The sequence below is a fragment of the Stegodyphus dumicola genome, chromosome 7, assembly GCF_044657685.1.
Source record: "Stegodyphus dumicola isolate Sdum_Otavi_A_Nest chromosome 7, ASM4465768v1".
Classification (NCBI taxonomy): Eukaryota; Metazoa; Arthropoda; class Arachnida; order Araneae; family Eresidae; genus Stegodyphus; species Stegodyphus dumicola.
Window position 1 is genome coordinate 156651600 of NC_140774.1, and position 26713 is coordinate 156678312.

Here is a 26713-nt window from a genome sequence, read left to right on the forward strand (position 1 = left end):
TACAGTCAAATAGTTAAGAGTCTGAATTAAGTTTAATCTTACACGTTAACATGTTTGCGGTTCAATTTTTAGTTTGCGCATCTCTTATGTTAAAATCTTCCTATCGTTAGTTGTTCGAAAGGATAATAACAAAAACAGTTCAATTTATTTGAATTAAACATAATTATGTTCTATTCTAATGCTAATATCGAAATTAAAACTCTCAAGTAACATTGTGTTTATGAATGAAACCATAGGCATAGTAATATTTATTGTTACTATATCTATGATTGAAACAATAATTTCACCAAATATCTGTTGTAAAAATGTTTCCTTTTAAATACTTCTTGCATAATAATTCCTAACATTTGAAGAAAGAAAATAATTAAAGCACCCCTTTCAGTTACAACATCCTACTCCAAATGTGAGCAAATAAGCACCTTCCTTCAAGCCTAGAAAACGGATGTTGTTAAAAATAATAGTTTCTTTAAGGTTATTTCAAAATATAAATCTATAAGGGAATGAAATATCTGTCCATCATATTAAATTTGCAATAAAAAATGGACGTAAATAATAAATTTCTCTGCAGTCTTTAGTTTTTATTTTATGAAAACTTGACATAAGGAGTTACTTAAAAATATGTCTTTTCTTGGTGGAGACTAAAGGAAGAAATATATTGTGCCATGAAACAAAAATTCCCCATTTCAAATACAAAACTATAAGTGGTAAACATTAAACACGGCTTGATTCATCAATTGCAGTATGATTGTAGCGTAGCGTAGTGGTGAGTTCTGAAATCACGTGCTTTCATTGTTAAATTACTGACGTGAGTATACTTCACCATATACTCTACCAATTAAATATATGTTTATGTTTAAGTATTAAGATTCTTGAATCGATTGGTTACACATGGTATATTTAAATATTTACAATTTAACATATTTATGTTTAGATGATAAACTGAATTTTCAGATGTAGTATTGATGATCTTTCTCTGATATAATTCAATATTAAACATATGGAATTGTAGATATACTAACATTTTATCTAAGATGTATAGTGATTAAATTGTTTAAATTGCCATTTATAGTTTGATGTAATTTACGTAGAGATTTAGTTTATTTTTTAAGAATTTCGTACGTTGAAATTTCGTTTTTCCCCACCTCAATTACATTACGGATAGTGTGATTTTCCATCTCATCTTAATTAGATCATTCTAATGGGTAACTGAATAAAGCAGATGTATTTCTAATTTAGTAATAACTTTGGGTTTTCTTCCGCAAAGGTTTTATTTTAAAGTTTCTTGTCAGTTTTTTTATCTTTCATACATTAAATTATTGCTCTTTATTTCTCAGATTGCGAGGGAAAATGTCAAGCACTGGACCACATTTAAGTATTGATCATTGGTTGGACAAGCTAGATTTAACAATTTACAGAAGTCTTTTGAAAGATTACAATGGAGTTGAGGTTTGTAAATGTAGAAGGGTAGAATTTATTTATTCCGTTGTGTATTTATTTACTAAGGAGTTCAGATTTAGGGGGAAAATGAATGTATTCCATGAAAGATCTTGAATGTTTGCAGAGCTAAAAAGATAAAATATTTATGGTACTTCTGTAATTAAACTTTGATAATCTTTATTTATTTCCTTGAGTTTGTGTTTTGAAATTTTCTGTTGAAGAAATTAGTAAAATTTTAAACTGAATTTTGAGGCAGCTTTTCCAGTAGCATTACTCTTTATTGTAAGTTATTTCGAGTTATAATTTATAATCATAAATATTTTGTAGAATTCTCAATATAGAAACACATCTATGTACAGCATTCAGTAAACTGTGTAACAACAATTAAACATATTATACTTTGAAAAATCATACTTCAAAAAATATGCAGAAGAAACTACACAATCAAAAGTAAAATCAGTTTTAGATTTACTTTGGGTTGATCAAGACTGATCTGATCTTAATTTTTCTTTCTTAAATTGTATTGAATTTAAAATCTGGTTTAGATTTACATTGTATTTGTCAAGATTCATCCCAAGCCTTTCTTTCTTGAAATGTATGGATTTTTCTAATAATTTAAAACTACCGTTAATCTGAAGTTGATTTTTATGTAACTTTAATCAATATTCTATTATTAATTAACTACCAAATGAGCATATATGAGATGAAAATGACAATTCATTATATTAAAATAAATGAATCTTAAATTATATAATTGAAAGCAATATATTTAGCATGCCTTTAAAATTGAAGAAAATAAAAATGTTCAGATATTAGTTGCTGTTAGGCAAAAAGAGAAGTCAATCATTTTATGAATTCTAGGTAGTGTCATAGCATACTTTCAAATTATATGTTACAAATTATTAAAAATTATGGTCTTAAAATATGATTTAAATGCTATATTTACTGTGGAGTATGAAATCGTTTATAGTTTTCAGAGCAAGCTATTTTACATTAAAATGTATTGTTTGAAAGCACTGTAAATTCATGCATTTTTTTTTCTTATTAAAATTACATTTTCTTCATTTGTATTACATTAAAAATTTTTCAATGCTTTTTATTTGTATTGTGTTTTAAATTTAACCAACAATTACTGAACATAATTCATTTTGGATAAAAGCTTCATTATAAGTAACGAAAAAAGTGTTGCTGTTTAGATGCTTAATTTAAAAGCAGACTCAGAACTTTTGAAACTAGTTTATGAGCTAAGGAAGATATGGAAATGTACGAGTTGTATATTCATTCTGTAATGTTGGAGTAATGATAGCAGTGCATTTAGATTTGAAAAAAAAAAAAAAAAAAAAAAAATGCTGTGTAATATTAAAAAAATGAGAAAAATTAAGATAAATTGGCCTTCATCTCAGAAATTTTTATGTTGACTAGACTTGTGTTCTTGCAGACTGCAATATTTTTCTAGTTGTTAATAATTTAATTTAAATATAAAAATTTGTTGCCTCTTAATTTGACACCTAATCTTCATTTTTAAAACCATCAGCTGTTTATAAAGTGATGAATAAATTATTAAATAGATAACATTTAATAAAAAATTAAATTATAATTTATATCGACAGTTTCTGAGATTGCACTATAATGAAAGTTATTCTGATACAGTAATTAAGGGTTAAAACTGGAGTATATATATCTAATTTTTCTTCAGCATGTAGTATAGTCAAAAGTCTTTAATCCGGACTCGTCGGGACTTCGGCGATTCCGTATTATAGGTTTTTCCGGGTTATAGATCATCAGTTTAAATCTGGTAAGATGGCATGCAGAAATTATAAAATTAAAAACATGAAACCAAAATTTATGAAATAAAGAGCAATTATGATCTAAAGGGTATCAAAATTTACAAAAAAAAAAAGCTTAATATTTATTTGTTTACTTTATTAAATATTTCTTTCAACACGTGCATGCGTAAAGCATACATTATGCATAGTCGAAATTAGAAAATTGCAACCAGAAAACTATTTGATGTGTATTTGAGATATTTATAATGAGGAGGAATTTGATTTGAATCATATCAAAGACAGAGTACATCGACTGAAATACTTCATTTAGTAAGGAAGTATAAGCCGAATAAAATAAAAACATCTGCCTTGAAGATAAGGATAGTGCTGACAGATCAACTTCCAGTTCATTGCGCGCTGTGCCTTCCCCCTCCCGCAGAGCAGCATGAAATTGATAAACATATTTCGGAATGATTAGAGAATCAAAGCATATGCCTTTATCCATGTTTTTCAGCAATTCCAATTTTTGTTTGATGGACATCGAAACATACTTTCGCTTTGTAGATCCTTTGGTAGCTCCAGAATCAGAAATTCTTTTTGACATAATCAAAAGTTCAAGCTTGCTTTTATGAAATTGCTCTAACAGTCTGCAAAAAATAATAAGCTGGATCCAATTAGAAGATTAAGGAACAACGCAATCTGCAACATTACCTGAAATAGATAATTAGATCATTTTACCTTAGCTTATACCGTCCATTATACATTAAACGTGCATGCATAAACGTATTATGCACATGCATAGACGCATATGAGCATGCGTAAAAGTATTATGCGCATGCGTTGACACATGCGCAGAAAGTTTGTAGCTTTGAGGTCTGGAATATAGATCATTCCGGATTAAAGACTTTTGACTGTATATACGTAAATCGTTTTATTGAAATTATTGTGAAATTATAATTTAAAAAAGAAATTTATTATGAAATGCTTGAAAGAGACAAAGCTTTGCCGGGAAAATAAGATTACAGGCCAAGTCTATTTAACACTGATGTAAATGACTACCTCACTAAAACTCGTGAGATATTGGCAAGCTGACAGTGATTTTGATGACTAAATTTTGTCGGCAAATTTGGCAAGAAACCACCAAAAGTCACCAAACTTCATGGCATTTTGGTCGAGTCCCTGTAAAACTATGTTTGAATAAATGTAATTGATCCTTATATGTAATCGTGTCTGCTTCTCGTATGCCTTCCTGGAATTTCAAGAAGTGGAAGGTACTAGAGATTTTTTGGCAGCTGGGAAGAAAACTATATAACAAGCATTTTTGTGGAAAGTTCCAAAACTGTAAACTGTTTCTTCCGGTAAAATAAATTTTATCAAACTATCATCAGTTCAGTGTGCATTCAATCCATTATGAACCTGTATGCATGCAACGGTACATTATTAATAATTTAGTGAAAAGAGGTTTTTTTTCATTGTAATTTGATGAAAGGCATAGAAGTCCCGCTTAAATCCCATATTTGACAAGGTAATATAATATATATTGTGTTCATTTCGTAGATCTAATGCTGATCTGTTGTTTGTTATTTTTTAGAGGTGATTTATCATGAGATTTAGTGCACAAACAGTGCCAGTCTAATAAATGTAAAATAGCATTATCTTTAAAAATAAAATAAAAAAAATAGAAGAAATTTAAAAAATAAAAAACAAAAGAAAAAATCCCATTCTTTGTTTTGCTGGATATCGGGTAGTAGTTTCAACATAGGGACAATTTATATGTGTTTAACTTGTATAATATAATAGTCATCTTAAAGCTAGTTAGTATAGTTGGCTGTTTCTGGGCTGTAAAATTTAAAAATAAGAATATGATAGATGTAGGACAACTAATGATTGTAGTAATCCAGTTTTTTGGCCACTATCCATGCCTGATATCACACTGTTGCGATTTTTTTTTTTTTTTTTTCTCTTGGATTTTGTCAATACAAAAAAATAGTCAATACAAAAAAAGTTCAAGATATCCACATATTATATGGCTGAATTTAAAGTGACATTAACTCCCATCATTCCATCCATAATATAGGTAGAAGATTGATTATCCATTAGAAATTATCTATATTACATAAAGAATATAGAAGTTATTTGCATTACATAAAGAACATATGTGAAAGTGTATTATTTTGGATATTATGTGTGTTGCAACATTCAAAATTAATTATTTTTAGCTTTGCAAATTTAATTTTTATTTTGTAAAACATTTAAAAGGTGCATTTTTGAATAAGACTTCCAATACTTCAGGATTAGAATACAATTTTTAATCGGAAAAAATTCTTTAGACATTCTGATTCTAAATATTGTGACTAAAAATATGTGTGTTTGTGGGCTTTTACGTATAGAATTTGTAAAGTTTAAGAACTGTTTTAAAATGTTTCTTTGTTACTAGGATATTTTGTGGATGTCCGAAAGAGATCTGAAGAATATTGGAATTAAAAATGGAAGTCACAGAGCAAGACTGAGTACATCTCTAAAAATTCTGAAAGATAAATATGACAGAAGTAAGATTTTTTTTTAGTAATAGTGTTGTTTAATAATAGTAAATCGGATTTAAGAAAACGCTAGTATTTAGGCAACTGTAAAATTCTATTAGAATTGTATTTTAAATTTTCATGTTCATTTGTATTGGAATTCAGAGAAATATTAAAATTGTTAAGATAGGTATAAATGTGTTAAAAATGCTAAAAACGTATAATTATATAAAATAGATAATGCATTTAAAACAAAATACTAGAAAATTAATTTATTATTTCATATCAGATAGATTCGTGAAATTGATTCTGTCTGACAATAAATAGAATCGCATAAATATATTGGTTAATTAAGTCTATATTAGATATATATATACAGGGTATTTCATAGATCATGGGACAAACTTGGAGGGGTGGTGGAGCGTACTAAGACATGCATTTTTTTAATAGGAATGTAGGGTCTAAAGTGATGGGTTAAAGCAGAATGCAAAAAAACTACACGAGAGGAAAATGTGTTTATGTACAAAAGCAACGCAAAGTGCTTCTTTGTAGCAATACAGTATTGACAATAAATGTTCAAAATTGCGACCACCAGTAGTAATACATGCTTGGTAACGTCGCAGAAGGAATTGATGAACATTTTGAAAAGCGACAGGCATTTTGCGCACGCTTGCAACCATAATGGATAGTTGTGCAACGATGTCCTCCAGTGAGTCAACGGGAGTCTCGTAAATGATGCTCTTCAGATGGCCGCTAAAAAAAAAATCCAAGCTGGATAAATCTGGTGAACGGGGTGGCTATCAAACGGTTCCACCACGGCCAATCCATGGGCCGGAAATGTCCCATCCAAGTAATTGCGGACTCGCATGTGGTTATGAGCTGGTGCACCATCATGCTGGAACCATATGCGATCACGAACGACAGCCGGAACATCCTGCAGCAATTCCAGTAGCACCTCTTGCAGAAAAATATGACAACATAAGCCATTTGTACATGCAGGTAAGAAGTATGGCCCTATGAGGTAGTTGTTAACAATAACCGCCGACACATTCACGGAGAAGCGGGTTTGGAATGCTTGTAGATGTGTGGCGTGTGGATTATGAGTTGCCCACATGTGCATGTTGTGGCTAGTGAAGATGCTGTCCTGTGAAATAGTTGCCTCGTCCGTGAATAGCACATCTGATGGGAAATCTGCCTGTGCCACACACTGCTGCAAGAACCAATGACAAAAATGAACTCGAAGAGGGTAATCTGTCTCTTGCAAGGCTTGGGCTCTCTGCAAATGGTATGGGTGCAAACCATTTTCATGCAATACTCTCCAAACGGTGGAATGACTCAGCTGCAGATGACGTGCAATAGCTCTTGTACTTGTCTGAGGTGATTCATGCCCAATGTTCAAGATGGATTCTTCAATGCGAGGTTGTCGTGCACTTCTTCCACTCCTAGTGTCAGAGGTGGCTTCAAATGGCCCGTTTTCACACAGAGACCGATACAACCTTTCGAACATTGTGTGCTTCGGCATACGCCTGTTCGGAAACCATTCCTGGTACAACCGTAGCGCTGCTCTGCCGTTCCCATTAGCAGCACCATACATGAGATGCATGTCAGCTTTTTCCCTGTGCGTAAACTCGCCCATCACGCTCGACATCAGAGTTGCGAATGATCCTCTGATGCATCGGATCGTGGTTTGTCCGGCTTACTACTGCCCTCTACCGCTGCATTGCCAGCCAATCACAGCTGTAGTTCCTATTACTGTTAGTGTTTCCTTTTTTTGAACATTTATTTTGAATACTGTATTGCTGCAAAGAAGCACCTTGCATTGATTTTGTACATAAACACATTTTCCTCTCATGTTGTTTTTTTGCGTTCCTGCCTTAACCTGTCACTTTAGACCCTACATTCTCATACAAAAAATGCATGTTTTAGTACACTCCACCACCCCTCCAAGTTTGTCCCATAATCTATGAAACACCCTGTGTATATAGTGAACAGTCTCTAAGATATCCACTCAAAGGTGATTTTGGTCTTCAGTCATTATCTAGAGAATTTATGTTCAGTACCAATGTTTCCATATAAAAGCTGCCGGTGCTTCTGGTATAACTAGCAGAGACTCATGACTTTTTGTTATATCTTCCGATCTCCTAGTAAATCTCCAAATATCTCAGGTTCTAATATGTCTGAATTTAGATAATCTCTTTTACATGAATTTACATAATCTCTTTTACATAAAGAAATATTGATTACTAAGTGTTAAGGAAATGCTGTAAAGAAAAGTATGATGCTAGTTAAAAAAAAAAAAAAAACTGAAGCAACAATGTTATGATCTCTTAGCAGTAAAGCATTTTATGAAAACTAATGTTTTATGGATAAACATTGGTATTTCATTTTTGCTGTAAATTTTTAAATATTGCATTACTAATTTGATCCCTATGATTATAGATGCACTAATTATCAAATAATTTTCATTGCATTTTGATAAATGCATTGTTTCCCTTCTGTACTTTGCTTTTCATGAGTATTTTTTAAAGCTAAAAATCATATTTTAATTATATTTAATTTGTTGTTCTTAAATTTTAATGTAATATAGTATTTTACATCAGAATCTGTTACAACTAGTTTAGTAACCTGAATTGTGCATTTGACTCCAAACCATCAAATTTAAATAAGTGAAATTTGATAGTTTGGAGTTCTTTTGAAATCAGGCTGTTGTGTGGCACAGAAATCCTTCCCCTCCCCATGTTTAAAAGTTAGCAGCTATGATGTATGCTGTTATATATAAATTATACATAAATATCGGTCACCTTGTGAGGTGATTGTCTTCGGAGGTTACATTTTTAGCATTGACATGTTGCATGTTGGACCAGTATGGGTTAGAACTGACACATGCACATGGTTTACACAATAAAGTAGATATCCTGATAATAATGTTATACTTAGTAAGAAAATTAATGTAAAGCCGTCACCTTCACACAGTTATGACATGAATGTGATGAGCTTGGCATAGGAATGGCAGCATTATGTACTGGATACTGCATTCAAAAATTATGATTTTAATAGCACATAATTAAGAGGGGTAGAATATGTTTAAATTATTGTTTTTAGACTATCTGCATAGGATTGACAATGGCACTGAATCAAGACTTTTTTTTGAGCTGTGTTCTTGTTCCTGTGCTAGGAGAGAGGCCACCAGTTTTATGCTGCATATATGTCCTAGGGAGGTCATTGCAAGGAGACAGTTTACTGTTTCTTAATTTAAATGTAGAAGGTAGAAAATCATGAACTAGTAGATTTTTATTAAACTCTTTCATGAAATAACTTTTAAAAAGATGATATGTATCACTCATTTATTTATTAATTATATAGAAATGTTTAATATTAAAGTTTTCAAAGTAACTTCTAAGAAAATGAAGATAATTTAAAGTGAGTATTGAATGAAGTAGTTTCTCTGTTATGAATTAAATTTGTGAAGTTTTAAAGCAGAATTTTGAGGAGTAACTTTTCCCCATAGTTAGTGAGCTCATAATAATTTTTTAAGATTTATGTATAAGTTTTTTTTAGCATATACTTTCAACAAAAGTATATAATCTTTTAATTTTTTAAGATCATGTTTAAGTTTTGAAAGGTTTTGTACATTAGCAAATAATAGCAGTTTTTAACCTGTTCGTGACGGGCACCTCTGTTACCGAAGCATCCTCTTGGGACGGCGCGTTAACCAGATGCGTTGTCCTGTGGGATTTTATTTTTCCAATTTACGGTGCTAAGCCTAACTTTGGAAAAAAATTCGTATAAATGAAATTTGTCATCTAATTTTTCCAATTTTGGGTACATTATGAGAAGAACATTCAGGTAGTCGTCAGATTTAATTTTAAGCCTTTATTAATATATTTTCCTTAAAAATTTTATAAAATACTCATTCTAGAATAATATAATTTCCCCCGTATCCCACAAATAAATATATATGGAAAAATATCCAAACAATTGCAGATTTTATTTAACACAAAACACAATTAAAATTAAAAAATATTAAAACTGTCTTTCATAAAAATTCAAAGAGCCAACAACGAAAAATAAGCAATGTTTCAAAATGAGACAGTGTATGATATTCTTTGAAACATGGGTGTATGCAAGAAGTCCAACCTTGCATTAGTCACAGGAATATAATATCTGCTGCTATTTTACTCAGTAAATCTGACTCATTTAGCATTTGTATATGTTCTATGGTCAGATAGTGCTTTTGTTTTGCCATTAAAAAAAAATAATAATAACTTTCGCTAAGCGATACAAAATGTTCGTTTCAATGCTGAAAAACTCAAAGAGTAATAAAAAAGTCTCTAATGATAGAACATCTATTCCACTATAACCAATAGAAAAATTAAATAAAAATAAGAAAAATTAATAAATTAAATTAAAAGTATTCCAGAGCATCAAGAACATGTTCATTTGTTTATATAAAATGACACAGTAAGAGCAATTACATTACTCAACACTAACGAATTAGCGATTGTGTATATTCAACGTTTAGATACTGCTTTCGTTTGCCATTAAAAAAAGATACGTTTCGCTGACGATTAAAAATATTCATCCCAAAGTACGAAAAATGTAAGAGTAATAACAAAAAAGGGAAAATGTAAGAGTAATAAAAATATCTCTAATGATAGAACATCTATCCCACTATATCGCAAAAATAAAAGTAAAAAGTACCTCAATGCAGGCAGAGCATGTGCATTTGTTTACATCAAATGACCAGTTAAAGAGACATTACATTGCTAAACACCCACCCATGATTCTCACTCTCATTCGGAAACAAAATACCAAAAATTAAAATCATTGCATAGGAATCAAGGTAAACATACTTAACTTTCGATATATTTCCCCATAACAGGCATACAGCTACATCTAGTGGCAACAAAAAATATTAATTAAACGTTCTATCTGAAGAGTTAAATGTGATACGCCCGGCCGGTAGAGTGAATTAAATGGCGATTCAAATATGACACACACGGCCGTGAGGTAATGTTTGCTGCCGATGCACATATGACACGCACCTACTAAACGGGTTAAAGAGTTCCGAAATTTTGTTTACTTGTCATAAACAGCAATTTAAAGGCTGCATATTGTGGATTAAAGTTAACTTTTTTTTTTAAAATTTAAAATATTTAGGTAAAAAAACTTAAATGTTCGTTTAAATAGATATTGAAGTGAAATTAGAGCGTTTATTGGCTTATTTGGTTATGCGAGTGCTATCTGCCTAAGGGAAAGGAAGCCTTCATGTAGGACTTCTCAGGGAAACTCATTTATATCCATGTTGGCGAAATCCATGAAAACAACCATAAAGCTAGCTTGTTCACCTAAAATCAAACCTAGGTCGAACTACTACTTCACTATCAGATTACTATCTTACTATTACCGTGTTGTTTCCCTGAAAATAAGACTTAATAAAAAAATAAGCCCTAGTGTAAGACCATGAGCCATGACCAAGTACAGATGTCACACGCATGCACGTTTGCAACAAACAGACGTGGCTGTGACAAATTAAAATATTCAGTATTCAGTACATCACATTAGCAGTGGACGTTAATAGTAAATTTGAACGCTCTTAAATTTTGATACTTAGATAATATGAGTCAAAGGAAAGAGCTATTCGGTTGAGTATAAGAAAGTAATTGTGGAAGACTCCAGGGTTTAAAATCTTATAGCTTTCTACAAACAGAAGAAGCTAGATCTACGAATGGTCTGAAAATGGCAGAGTATGATAACCACAATCAATAAGTCAACAAGGGAAATGCAAAGAAGCATAAATGTGGATTGAGTCAGAAACCATTATTTTCTGAATTGAACACATCATCTGTGAATGGACTGCTGACAGTTTGGTTGTCTGTAGAGCAGCCATTCAACCATTTGGCCTTGCAATCGCACCACAGCTAGACATATCACGAGACGCTATCAAAGCATCATAATACTGGACAGACGGCTTCCTACAGCTATATGAACTGTCTTTAAGAAGATCGACAGCACTGTTCGATCTGAAAGGTGGTGAAGTGACTACACATGCATTTGCATTCAAGAGTTTCATTGATGACACTGACTTCTTAAATACTAACTCATGAATATGATTGGTATGGATGAAACTGCAATAGGTCAAGGGTCTCAAACTGTCATTGATGAGAACAGTGCCGCTGTAATATACGTACCTCCACTGGTTATAAAAGTGTATGCATTACATGTATTTTGGCAGTTCAACTCAAGGGAAAGACGTCCCTCCCCCCTAATCATCTTTAAGGGCAAAAAAGAGAAAATTGAATGTGTTTCACATATTTACGTTCTTGAGACTGAAAATGTTTGGTGCACACAAGCAGCAATATGAAAGTGAGTCAATTTACCATTTGTTTTGTGAAATGTCCAAAGAAGTATGTTAATGTGGGATTTTGCTAGCTCTTATTGCACCAAAATCTGAACTCCCTTGCGGAAAGAGTTTATCAAATAATGACTGCTGCAGGAATGATTGCATATCTCCAAACTTTGATATTGCAATAAACAAGCTATTTAAAGATCATATGCATACGAAAATCAATGACTACATTAAAAATAGAATGGAGAGAAATCAGCAAGAGACTTTGCAAATCCTAAGCTATAAGAAGTCATTACTTGGGTGAAGAATGCATGGAATAAAATGATGGACAGCTGTCTCGCAAGTGCCCCACAGGCTACATGGGCTAGAAGAGTTCATTTGAGGAGAACTCTGTTGCTGAACATGAGAGGATAGGGCCATTATCTTGGAGGAAATCAAGTAGCAAAAAATTTAGTCCAGCATTCATGATTTGGAGCTTTAAAATGATGTTCTAGATTCTAGAAGACAACATGGCTGCATTAGAATGAATGATTTTGTTTATTTTTGAATGATTCTTGACTTGGGAATAAATGTATTTCTTGAACCTGAAGAAATGTGTTTCTTGAATATGAACAAATGTTAATTATAGTGCATGACAAATAAAACATTGGAAATAAGCCATAGTGTGTCTTTTGCAGCAAAAAATAATATAAGACGAGTTCTTAGTTTCAGGTAAACATGGTACTAACCTAGAGATCGAACTACTGCTTCAGCAACTTTACCACTCAGCCTGTGGTGGACGCATTAGAGGATTCAATTTCAGATTATTGAAAATGAATTAAAAGTGTTTAAAAAGTATAATTTGTTTTAACAATATAATTGCATTATAACTGTTAAAAATTATTAAAATTTATATTTAAAAATTAATTTATGTAATTTATTTATCATTATTAAAAAAAAAAATGATACACTCTCTGTTAGCTATCTCTTTACTTTTTTTCCTTCAACACTATAATTTTAAATAAATGTTTGTTTTTATGCAAATGAAATTTTAAAATAAAGCTAATAGTAGAGAGTTTGGTATGTTTGTTATATGTTATGTAGAATGTTAAATGTAAAAAATCATGGATTACCTTTTTGCTGCATTATGACTTATTTCTATCCAAGTGTTTCTGTTTTCCTTTCTTTAAGTATTCCTTCTAGACATATTATATTCCTGCATTTTAGTAACTAATTTGTGTATTTCTTGCTATTTTAATTGCTTCATCATATCATTTTATGTATTATTGTTCTTATTTTCCATAGCATCTAGGGAATTTTCACCTTCTGAAAGGTATAACCTAAGCACTGATAAAGCAAACAGATCATTTAATAGGTAAGTTAGTACATTTCAATTCCTTTTTAGGAATTTTATTATGTGACTAATTCCCCTCAGTAAAATTGATTTTCTGTTTATATATGCACACAGACATACACACATGCTCATGCATACATACATATATAATAATAATAAATCAAAATTAATTATAATACGCAGTTATATATAAGTCAGAATAAAATAATTTTAAAATCTTAAGCAGAAATTAAGTAGACCATATCATGGTGATATACACCATGTGCACAAAAGTCCTTACCCACCTTTTATTTTTAGTGCAAATTATTGTAATAAATCAATATATAGAAATATTCATGGAATTCCCTCTACAAACAGCAAGAAAATAGTTCGAGAATGTGGCATCAGCTTCACTAACAAAGCTAGAAGCCATAATCCCCAACATATCATTCATCAAAAACCTTAATAACAGAAGCATTAAGGGTTTTGATGCCACATTCTAATCAACCATCAGCTTCAAAGAAGCCATGATCTCCAACATCTGTCTCGAATTGGTCCAGAAAAACTAGACTTACTTTACAATTCAATTCTGCAATAAGACAAGTAATCAGTCTTGATCATTGTATATCTGCAGTACTTGAAAGCCTTTTACTCACAACTATTCCCAAGACTACAGTGATTTGTACCAACTTCATTGAATCAATACCTCAAGATCAAAAAAGAAGAATAAACTACTTTTATCTTTGCAAAGGGAATGCAGATGATCAAAGCAATATCAGAAAGTAACCTTGTCAGTGCATTATTGACAGCTCAGCTGATGAAATTATCCAGAATGGCAGAGCTGGCATACTAATATAATATGCCAAATGTATGCTACCAAATGGTATAACCATGAACCATAAGTTTTTAGTAGGCACCTTCACCCCAGATTTCATCAGCAAGCTGAGAGCAATAAACAAAGCCTTACATGAATATTATGTACTTGAGAAATAAGCAAATGGTTGCTTGTGGTTGTTTGCTGTGACTCCAGAGCTGTCTTAGAGGCAATAATTAAAAATCAATCAACACTTGCCTAAGATATTCAGCATCAACTAAAGGAAATTTATAATCTAAATTACAAAATTCAAAAATTTTGAAATGCAATATATTGATAAATTTTTGTCATACGGAAATAAAACTTTTTGCATTGTTATGTTTATAATGAGCACAAATTTTTGCAAAGTGTAAGAACTAGAAAAACATGTAGAATGTTAGATTTTAAAATTTTAACAAAACTGATATCTTAAAATTTTGTAAGGTTAAAACAGTAAATATTTTCATAATTTTAAATATTTTTGTAGTTGGAAGTATCCATATATGACCAGCGGTTGCAAAAATAAGGGCCAGGTAATGGCTTTTATGGACACAGTATATTTATATATACATACACAAATTAATAATACCTTATCTTTGTATGTCTCATTAAATTATCTTTAAAATATTTTCAGCATTTCACCCATCAACCAAATGACATTTGAGAAGCCTCACTCAGGTGTACGGAGTTGGCCTTGTAGCGGACCATCAAGTTCACAAAGCACAAAACATTCTAGTCCTAGATCAAGTATGGTATGTTATGTTTTGATGATTATTTACTGACTTTTTTTTTAACTGCAACTAAAAATCTTGTAATATGTACACATTAGAAGCTTTTGAGCAGTCAGTTTGCATCGAAATAATTTACTTTCTTATTTTAATACAAAGTATATTTTAGGAAGGCGCGTAAGGGCTTGAGCAGTTATTGCATTTGGAATAGAATTTGTGGGTAGGTTTTTAACTAAGGGATTTTCTTAATATACAGGGTGCCCACTAAAGTCCAGTTCCACCCGTTTAACTGCCGAACAGCTGCAGCTATATTCATAAAATTGGTGTCTAGGTATATTAAAGTGGCTATGCCCTACTTAAAGAGACGGCAGAGTTAGCCTCCCTATCTCAAAAATGATACGAGATAGGAAGAAAAAATGAATTACAAAGTTGTAGAGTATCGTTGATTTAATATGAATAGACAACTTGTGAATATGAATGCTAAAAACAGAATGCTGAAAATGCACATTTGTTTCTTTGCGATTTCTAAAATTGTGACATCACAAACTTGAACGAAGGAGAAAAGATTATCTTTCAGATGAAAAACATAGCCGTATCGCAGCACAGTGATGTTGCTTGTAATTTACAGTTTAGAAGACTGTGATTCAAACTCTGTGGGGTGCATCCTTATACTGATTATCTTTACAAACGGATTAGACAACATACCGTGTACAATCATGTCACAAAACACATCAACACAACAGAACTTGACCTTGGTGTGCGAATTTGTGCATTATGCAAATAGTGTATGAAACGTCACACCTGTTCACCTAAGACAGCTATAAAAGAGATTTCTCCTCATGGTTGCATGTTCAAGCTCATGGTCATGGAGCGATTTTCAAAAAATGATTATTGTGAGATGGTTCTACTTAAAGTGAATATGAGCACAAGGCTTTGTGCCTTGCGCTCACAGCGTGGTTGCATCGGCAACATTTTCCTGCAGGCCCGCATCCTTCATACAAAACCATCCTACAGGTTGTGAAACATTTAAGAGAGGTAGGGTGCGTGACTAGCCATGAACAACAATGAATACGTCGGGTGTTACAGAATTGGTAGGGATATTTTTTTAGGATTTTAGACATTGCAGCTTGGAAAGTTTAGAAGGGTTTGAAGGCAAGATTTATAGAGCCACGATTCTAGAAGATTCGAGAACTGTGTAACAATATGAAAATTGTCCCCATGATATCAACATGTAATGGATGTATTTTACAGAAAGTTTGCAATGAATTTCTTACTTTTTGGAGAACATCTGGAAGAACAATGAAAACATAATATTTGAATGTTTCATTTCTGATACTAGAATTTAATATGTTTATCCTCCCTTTATTTTCTCTACTTTTCACTAGACACAAGCTTGGAAAATATCAAAAAGCTTCTAATCTTATCACATGGGTAGGCATTATAGAAAGGGAGTTTTTTTTATTAATAAAGAAATTGAAAACTTACAATTTAAAAAGATTCATCTAATATGTTTTAATGCATCATACACATAACTGGCACTAAACATTTTCCCACCTGATGTAGTCTTTGTGGATCCTAAATTCTGCTTTTAGTGCCTGCTCTAAATTCTAAAAATTTTGTCATTTATAGATTTTGCGGTTCAGTGTGTCACTAAATTCTAAAAATTCTGCCACACCAGTTCTGTAACTTACCTTTACCATGTACTATATTTCATATTACTAAAGAAATAAAATTAGCCGCTTTCTCTGTACATTATAAATGCATTTAGTGTTTTTTAGAATAACAGAAACCCTTAATTAAATCAAAAATTCTAAAATGAAAAGGAATTGTGTTGAAGAAAGAAACTGAATACATAAAGAAAATTATTCTTCAAAGATATGTGCAGTTATTATTATGTAAATCACTCAACTGTTTATGATTTCAGCCTTTACTATAATTTCCCATTTCTATTTCCTCATATGTAGAGTTACTGAGCCAGATTAAATAAATAATACAGTCTTTGACAACTAGTCCGCATTTTGAGTCTGAATTTGACTGCTTTTGTTTAATTACGTCACCGTGAGCTGTAATTGATTTTGTTAGTATCAGAACATGCCTTTATGTCATAAGTTCTTTTTAAATAAGAGGCTTATCTAAACCTTTGTCTGATATTGTAGCAGGGTTCGTAGCGGTCCTTATAAGTGCTTATAAGTCCTTATATTTGAAAATAAAATATAAAGGCCCTTATAGGTGCTTACTTTTTCTTTAAAGCCCTTATTTTTTTGTTTTTAGTGCTTATTTTTTGCTTTTAGTGCTTTTTTTAAAATGAACATGCTATTTTTCCTCCATACCAAAGCTGAAACTAAAACAACTTTTCTTCCTAATATGGAATGTCAGATGGTGAATCATACTCCTGGAAATAACTTTTCCCCCTTTCTCTGCATTAACTTAACCTTTGGTGTGCACAGAGAGTACAGACAGCTGCCCGTCGTTCTATTGGTCAAAGAATTGCGAAAGCAGTAGAAAATTCCGGTACATTCGGCATTCTTTTCCTCCCAACCAAATACTACACACGTTTAAATTTCTATCAAGATCTTAATAGTTTGCATTCTTGTTCTGCTTGGTCAGTTCATATTCGTGTTTATTATGGTCATTATGCTTATATTATGAGCATATGTGTGAATATTTATAATAACGTAGTTGCAGTAACTGCTGAAGTATAGTAAACTTCCAAAAATGGTTGTGCTTTAACACAGATTAGCTTTCTAAGGAATAATATTCGGAATGGCTTAAATAAAGGGAAAGTAATCGAATAGTCAAAATAATTTCATTTTTTTGGCCAATACATTATACAGTACGAAGATTGGGAGGTTCTCCCCTTTCTCCGCAAAATCTCGAATATTGAAAGTGTTACAGTTCGCTGCAAAACAAGCAACAGACTTTTTTTTTTTTTTTTTTTTTGTCACTTTCCAATCTGGAGACTAAAAGTTCTGCGGTCTACCAACCCAGGCGAAGAATTATTCTATTCCGGAAATTTAACGCCGTCTTTTGAAAATTAGAATGAAAAACACCCAGTTATTTAGTTCTTTATTCTCCCAATACCGGCAGCTGTTGATTCCAATCGCGTAATATCACGTAGGGAAGAATTACGGCACACGTATTGCGCAATAACGTTTGCGATATTTTGCAGAGATAATTAATTTTGATGTTCTGTCCGAGATTTGTTTATGAACACTTAAAAGAGTTTTACTGTGCTTGCTAAGCAGAATATTTTTCAGTTCCATTGGTTTATTTTTATATGATGCACATATCAAAATGTCAAAAGCATTTATTTAGCGGAATCTAGAGTCTACAGTCTACCCCCCGCTCCTCTTTTTCAAGTTACGCTCGACTGCCCGAATATTCGCCAATTTCCAAGTATGTGGGTTAGTTAAGCTTTTACTGTTAAAGGATGACTGCATGAAGCAAATTTCTGTTATCTGTTAAGGAAAAACTGATAGAGAATGAAAAATTAGAAAATGTTCAGAATTTAGATTTAAATTATTTAAATATCAATATAAATTGTATTTATTATTAGGTTCCAAGCGAATACAATAAATATGCCTTATTATTATTTATTTTCTGTATTTTGACCTGAAATTTCATCATTAAATCTTGTAATATAGTTTAGTTCTGCATAGTTTTTTTCTCTCATTGTAAACTAGAAAAAAAAAAAAAAAAAAAAGTAATTATTTTCCATGGTTGAGGTAATGCTTATTCTCTCTTAATAAATACTGCATTTCTCATATTTTAAATTACAAGTCTAATTTTTAAGGTTATGTAGTTGTGTATAATGTAATTAGACAGGTGCTTATTTTTTTTTTTTTTTCCTTAAAATGTGCTTGAAAAGTGCTTATAGGTTCTTATTTTTTTAACTAAAATGTGGCTATGAACCCTGTGTAGTTACTTTCAGACATAGGGATAATTTGCTTCACATCTTTCTGGGGTTTGGGATTATTTAACTTTTACCAGATCAAGTAAACTCTCATAGGTACATTGTGGAGAGGTTGATAAGTTAGGAGATAAAGCACGTAGAAACTAGTTAGAGCACTAGTTTGCATATTGAGACAAAACTCTGAAACTCTGATTAGAAAAGATGCTTAAAGAGAAGGAAATCAATATAAATTAGCCATAATGTTTGGGAAGGCTTCAAATTAAAATGATGGATAAATATTTTGTTGTTGTTACAAAACATAAATGTTTTAGAGCTTTTAATGTGTAATTATCCTAATATCATTTAAGAATCAATGTCATAAATTACATTTATTTTAATCTGTGAAATTTTATTAGATTTTGATTTTAATAGGGCTTTTTTAACAAATATTGTTAAAAGTAAAATTTAATAGTGGTCATGTAAATCCATAATGACTAAGGTTATTAAACTACCTAATTTAATTATTTGTAACTAACTGCTTACCCTTAAAAATTATCTCTACATATTAAAGCGAGTTATTGCCTTTCATTAATACTCGCTGTGGTCACAAGATAAAATACAAAAATGTAAAAATTCAAATAAAACTTATTTTTTGCATCTAGTGAGACTTAAATAATACAAAACAACTTATCACCTCTGGTGCTTTAATGGCTTATTTGAACCTTAAAGTTTCAGCCCCTCAAGCTCTACACGAAGCTATGAAACTAACAGCATCAAACAGAGCCTGACTAACTTTCAACACTTGACAACCGTGCTTACATCAGGCCTATTAGGTTTGTTCTAATCAGCAGGTCTCTCTCTAGCAAAGCAGTAGCAGTGACAACATTCAGTCTTTTGGTTATGAATCATGCTGATTATGATCTTTCATCTCATTTTAACCTATTACGTTTTACATAAAATCTACCTGCTATTTACTAAACCTCTAGACTGACCAAGTATGTGACAAAATGAGACATGAAAGAAAATCAACATAAAGTTAACTTTTAGTAAAACATAAATGTCACTTATCTTCTTTCAAATATGTCCATCTATTATAAGTGTAAAATATTAATGCTACTTGATAAATTGCATAAAATTTATTTTATTCTCAAACCTATTAATAATTATGTTAATTAATTCATGTTTAGTAATAATCCATACTACTTAGAGATCTATTTTATTTTTAGGATGGTATTACAAAAGTGAAATTCAGGCATAGATAATATTTTTAATTGAATTTATTCAGTTCCCATTTAATGGTCCTTAAAAGTACTTAATTTCTGTGTGCAGAAATGTGTACAAACCCTGTAAATAGGTTGGTGAGAGGTAATACCTCCCTTATCTAAGTATATAAATTGATGGGAGACAAAAGTACTTAACCACATCCATACTTAAGAAATAATCTACTGATCCCCATTGAATTTTAAAATATTACCACTATAAAATGACATAAAACTGAAGTAACATTATATATGACACATATAATGGCTCTGATAAAATGATAAAATAGATGTAATACAGTCAAAAGTCGTTAATCCGGACTCGTCGGAACTTCGGCGATTCCGGATTATAGATCATCAGTTTAAATATGGTAAGATGGCATGCAGCAATTACAAAATTAAAAATATGAAACCGTAATTTTTGAAATAAAGAACAATTATGATCTAAAGGGTATCAAAATTTACAAAAAGAAAAAGCTTAATATTTATTTGTTTACTTTATTAAACATTTCTTTCATTGTAAGCTGTTTAAGTTGCTTCATTTCATGTGATAATACTTTCTCTTTAATTCTATTAAACAGACATAATTTCTTGTTTAGTTACAAAGTTCCGCTGTTCAAATCCTATAATTGCTGTGTCGAGAATACGGACTAATTTGTCAATCAAAATGTTTTCATTTTCAATAACCTCTCTGTCACTTTCTTCACTATCGGAAGCGAATTATAATGACGAGGAACTTGATTTAAATCATATCAAAGACGGAGTACATCGAGATGAAATACTACTTTTAGTAAGGAATTGTAAGCCAAATAAAATAAAAACATCTGCCCTGAAGATAAGGATAGTGCTGACAGACTAGCTTCCAATTCATTCCCCCCCCCCTGCCGCAGAACAGCGTGAAATTGATAAACAGATTTCGGATTTCAAAACATACTTTCGCTTTGTAGATCCTTTACATATTAGTAAATATATATCGGAAATTCTATTTGACATAATCGAAAGTTCAAGCTTACGTTTATAAAATTGCTCTAACAGTTTGCAAAATAAGCCGGATCCAATTCGAAGATTAAGGAACAACGCTATCTGCAACATTAACTGAATTAGATAATTTTAGCTTAGCTCATACTGTCCGTTATACATTAAACATGCAAGCGTAAACATATTATGTGCTTGCGCACATGCATATTCGCAGCCATAAAGGTCTTACGCGCACGCGTAAATGCCTATGCGCGTCAACGCGACGCATGCACAGAAAGTTTGTAGCTTTGAGATCCGGATTATGGGTGTCCGAATTAACGACTTTTGACTGTATATATACAAATCAGTTTCTCTTTCCAGAATCTAGAAATAACAAGCACATCAGAAAATTCAGGTACACAGATAGTGATAAAAGGGTAAGTTAGATTTAATAGCGAAAGGTTTGGCTGATAAGATATATGGAAGACTTAAGTGCACAAAAAAAATAAGAAAATCATCTGTATTTTGTCACTATGTGAATCCTGGACAGACATGTTGGGAAAATCTGTAACTTTATTGGATTGCATTAGTGAGGTATTATTATTGGATTTATTACATGCTATGATAGATATGATGGTTAAAAGTATGCCAACACATTTTTCTGTCATACAGTTAGTTTTATATGAGCACTGTAACATCCTGCAAATGTTCTTTAAATCTGAATTTTCAATAACCTTTATAAATGTAAGAGTAATCTTTTTGAATAACCTCTAAAACATCACAAATGCTTAATGTTAACTAATGACAGAACAAAACAGTTTCTAGGTATGTTTAAAGATCATATAATATTTGCTGTAGCATATTAAAATGTCATGATTATCAAATGTACAATTTTGCTACAATGAAGTGTTTTGTGCAGGCAATAAGAATCCATTGGTTTAATGCTTTGGTAAGTTTTATCATAAGTGCTTCTTCATATTTTATTATATCTACATTTTGCTAATTTGTTTATATTTTTCATCTCTGATTTGATGTTAATTTGATTTCTAATACATACGTTTCTGAATTTAGGAAAGCTTTGTAGGCACAGAAGCAACTGCTGATGAATTGAAAAAAGCATTAGAAAAAGAACTAAGTTTAGATAGTTCTGACCTAAGGAGTTATGCATGGTATCATGGAACTATATTACGACAAAGAGCTGAAGAATTAGTAGTTCAGAATGGAGATTTTATTGTAAGAGACTGCATTTCACAACCTGGAGATTTTGTGATTACTTGCAAATGGCAAAATGTTCCTCTTCATTTCATAATTAAAAAGGTAATTAGTTGCAAATTTATGTGTGCATATGTGTATAGAAAGGGAAGGCAAAAGTTTTATAAAACTGTTACATAATTTTGAGCCAGTTTTCCTTACACACTCCATGCTTTGTTATAATTAATTAATTGCACACTTTATTTTCTTCAGACTTCAGTCATGTATAATAAAAATCTTAACCCATAGGGAATGAATGCAAAATTTAAGGTATAGAGGTTTCTATAAATCGTACATGTAGTAAGTACTACACAGGTGCACATATTTTATTGATAATAGTAATGTTTCAGATGTTCATTATAAGTGGAAATAAAACATTTTCAGAAGATTTTAATACAAATAGTCCATCATCTGACTTCCTTTGATTAGATGATTTCTGAAATTTAGGAGTAACCAGAATCCCAACTGAGTGATATCTCCTAAAGATCTGAGGATGTTATCTCAATATTTCAATGGCCTACTCTAATTCTTTAATGGTGAACCTGTCTGTGTCTGTATTTTATCATTGTCGGTGTCACAAACTCCTCATAACATTGTCAGCATTCTACATGTATCCATGGAATTTTACATAACAAAATGTTTTTAAATGAAAGGTCTAAATTAAACCGTGTTTAGCATGTTTTGTTAAGATTAAAAAAATGTGCTGCCTTATGGTTATTGTAGCAGTCTTTGTTTATTTATTCCAAATTTTGTACTTACACTGTCTGTTCTAACCATTTTGGAATGAATTTTATATTTAATTATTTCCTTTAAAAATGTTCTACAATATTATTCGAAACTTCTCTAATTCCTCGAGAAATAAATTCATTAAAATGGCTGATCATGCAAAATTTAAGGTGAACCATGTGAAGGTCTGTTTCTCAATGTACAGCTATAATTTTTCATGATACTCCCAAATTTTCATTAATCGCAGTCTCCATTTTTTCTGCTCCCAATTTTGTCCAACTATGAAGGATACACATTTTTCATACTTTTCTGTTAATAGGGTGCAGTTGCCAGATATGGTAGCTTGTTTATATTACATCAGAAACAGCTGTGCAGTCGTAATCTATACTGTATATTCCAATGTATAACATACACTTTTAACTCAAAAAATGAAATCTAAATTTATGGGTGCATGTTATACGCCAAATATAAAAATTATAGGTTTTAAAATAAGGAAAAGATGAGCATAAAAAAAAAATTGATTTCTACATATACTTAAATGCTGCTACTTTGGTTATTTTCTAGGATCCAGTTGACAACACTTTCTTTTAGGACAGCCCATTTCATTACCCTTTTCTGCAAATCATATTCATTATTTGGCATATTAATTATTGTGATATCATCTTTCATTCACTCACATATGGAGCTTTTACCAATATCAAACATCCTTGCTTCAGCGTGATTTCCATTTTCTTTGGCAAACTGAATGACTTTGCATTTGAAACCAGCACTATGCTTGTTTTGTTTGGCAGGAGCCATATTTACTACTAAAGAATACTATATCAACGGCATTTCAGCTAAAGAATGCGAGTTAGAAAAGCCTTCAATGTTCACTTCAAAATCATGGCTTTAAATGACTATGGAAAGAGAAACTTTCGACTCCTTATTCCACGAATTCATTCGGCTCGGAAGTACATTTGTATCCAAAATTATGTCCCCCTTTTCTTGAAACCTTAGAGCAACATTCTTGTGCACACCTGCATTGCAACCCATTTTGCAGATTTACACCATCAAGCATGTTCCCCATATGCATATTCTTATCTTTTATCAATTTAGTATACCTGCAAAAAAATCTTTGATTGAATGAATTCAGAAGATAACAGCATCACACATGTATCTTTCAGGTTTCTTCATAAAGAAAAGAGTGCATGTTATACAGCGAATATATCTAAAAATTAAAAAATGTAGCTTGAAATTATGGCTGTGCGTTATGTGCTGGAATATACGGTATAATGTTTAATGTGTACAATTTTCTAATTATCTGATTTTTTTTTTTTTTTTTAAATGAAAACATCAGAGAATTGTTCAAATTCACTATCATGCACAGCCTTGACATTCCACACATTAAATATACAGTGGTGCCTTGGTATACATCATAAATTCATTCTAGGACCTTAGACATATACCAGACAACTTTTTCCAATAAGAAATGAAGAAAAAATAATCCTTTCTAATTAAAAATTCTGTTATAGCACTGTTTACTGCTAAAATGCAAATGCGATCGATGAAATATGTACTGTACATAAATAAAGCACTGCACAAATACTATAGATAAATGTTTCTTTCTACAGATCACAAGCAGTTTTTTATGTGCTCTAATGTCTCCAATCTTTGTTTGGAAATCAATTTCATCCCCTTCACAATGTTCACTGATTTAATAGAATCTTTATTTTTCACAATCATACTTGGTTTATGGCATGCATTAGTTAAATCCTGGATATGCATACCATTTTCATACTTTTGAACAGTCTCTTTTTTCAACTCCATCATTGGTCGTATTAACTGTTTTTGGTGCTTGACTCTTATCAATAACTTTCTTAAAACTCATTGTTAATGGATTTACAAAAATATTTACTCGAAAATAACATAAAATCACTTGAAAATTCATTTAGAGATTGGGTTACTAATTGAGTAGTAGCAATAGGCATTCTGATGCTCATAAGCAGTCATAGCATTGTTTTGAAAGAAATAAAGTGTAATGCATGCAAGTGTGGCTCAGTGAACTCAAGTTGTATTCTAAACAAATATTTATATTTGTTTATAATTTAAATATTTATATTGTGTACCAAACAAAAAATTTCACAGAATGTATTTCAAAGTGTATGTATACCGAGGTACCATTGTTCTATATTTATTATACAGTACAAAGTCTGAGATCTGGACGTTGCGTATCCAGAATGATCTAAAATCCGGGCCTCAATGCCACCAAAAACATTTTTTTTTTTTTGTATGCTTTACGTATGTTTATTTGATTCCCTCCCCTATGCATAATAAAACATGTGAAGAGTCCCGCTTCATAATTTCACTTTGGTATACTAAATAAAATGCTTCATTATTGAAAGAAACAATCATTTTAGCATAAATTTGTATGATCGAGAATTTGGCTCCAGTCCATATCTGCTTGGTATGCATCTCAAACTGAAACATTCTATATAGATACATCATTGATTTTACACCTACTTATATTTTATATCCCTGAGGCCAACTTGGCAAATGATTATGTATTATATTTTGCTTTCATCACCACATAACACTTGACAGCTTGAGTAATGAGTCATGTAGTGATGCCTAAACAATTTTTGTATATTAGTAATTGAATAATAAAGAGTATGGTAATCTTTTACTTTGACATTACGCTTGGCAATGATTAAAGTTAAATGTGCAAGAAATGTTGACGAGGAAAAATTTAACAAAAATTTCTTTCCATATGCTAAAAATAGATTTTCTTAATGATACTCATAGACCAAAAGATTACATTTAGTGCTATTTGAATTAAAAATAACTGATTTGTTATTTACATAAACCTAGAACCAGTGCCAGGGTTTGCATGGCTGCACCGGGCGGCAGAATTTAGTACCTACAGAGACTGCATCAGGTGGTAAGACATCTAGTGCCTGCCCTCAAGCACCCTTAAGTATATGTGGGAATTTTTCTATTTAGAACTCAGATAAGCCTTAAGCATGTGCAAGAAATAGACATAAGTATAATAAATAACTAAACTAATACAATTCAGGCTTAATTGTCTCAAAGCGCGATACAAGCAAATAAAATTTAGCAAAGTAACTTTTTGTCGTGATACATAGCCAAATATGTATAGTGAATTATAGCTAAATTTTGTGATCATAGCCACAAATTTTAAAGGTTTTCGGATATCGCAAACCAAAGGTGAAATTTTCGAATTAAAGTATCTTGTTAAGAAATTTGGAAAAGCGGTAATAAATGAAGATGATATAAAAGAAGTTTTTCATTGTGATGACAGTGCTCCTCAATCTTCAATCAATTAATGGTTGGCAAAATCTGTACTATGGTTCTACATCCAGAAAATACTGCTACCGATAGTGAAGAAAGTGACACAGAATTTACTGAAAACAAAAAAAAATTCGATTAACAAGTTAGTCGGAATCATTGACACAGTAATGACAGGACTTCAGCAATGTGACTGAGCAAGAAACTATGTCTGTTAGCAGAATTAAAGAGAAAGTATTAGCACAAAAAAAATGAAGCAACTTAAACAACTTACATTAAAAGAAATGTTTAATAAAATAAACAAATATTAAGCTTTTTTTTTTGTAAATTTTGATACCCTTTATTTGCAATTTTGAAGCATTTATGACTTTGATCATAA

General features: G+C 31.4%; 1 protein-coding gene across 2 annotated transcripts in view; it reads left to right on the forward strand.

Moving 5' to 3' along the window:
- Positions 1-781: 781 nt before the first annotated feature.
- Positions 782-26713, forward strand: part of LOC118199179 (breast cancer anti-estrogen resistance protein 3 homolog) — a 38187-nt gene continuing 12255 nt past the window's right edge. The window contains exons 1-6 of one of the 2 annotated variants that reach the window (XM_035370982.2): positions 782-805; positions 1335-1446; positions 5641-5752; positions 13356-13425; positions 14871-14988; positions 22144-22389. In XM_035370982.2, the coding sequence (XP_035226873.2) occupies positions 1348-1446; positions 5641-5752; positions 13356-13425; positions 14871-14988; positions 22144-22389 (645 nt within the window). In that variant the 5' untranslated portion in view covers positions 782-805; positions 1335-1347. The other variant, XM_035370980.2, reaches the window with a different exon arrangement.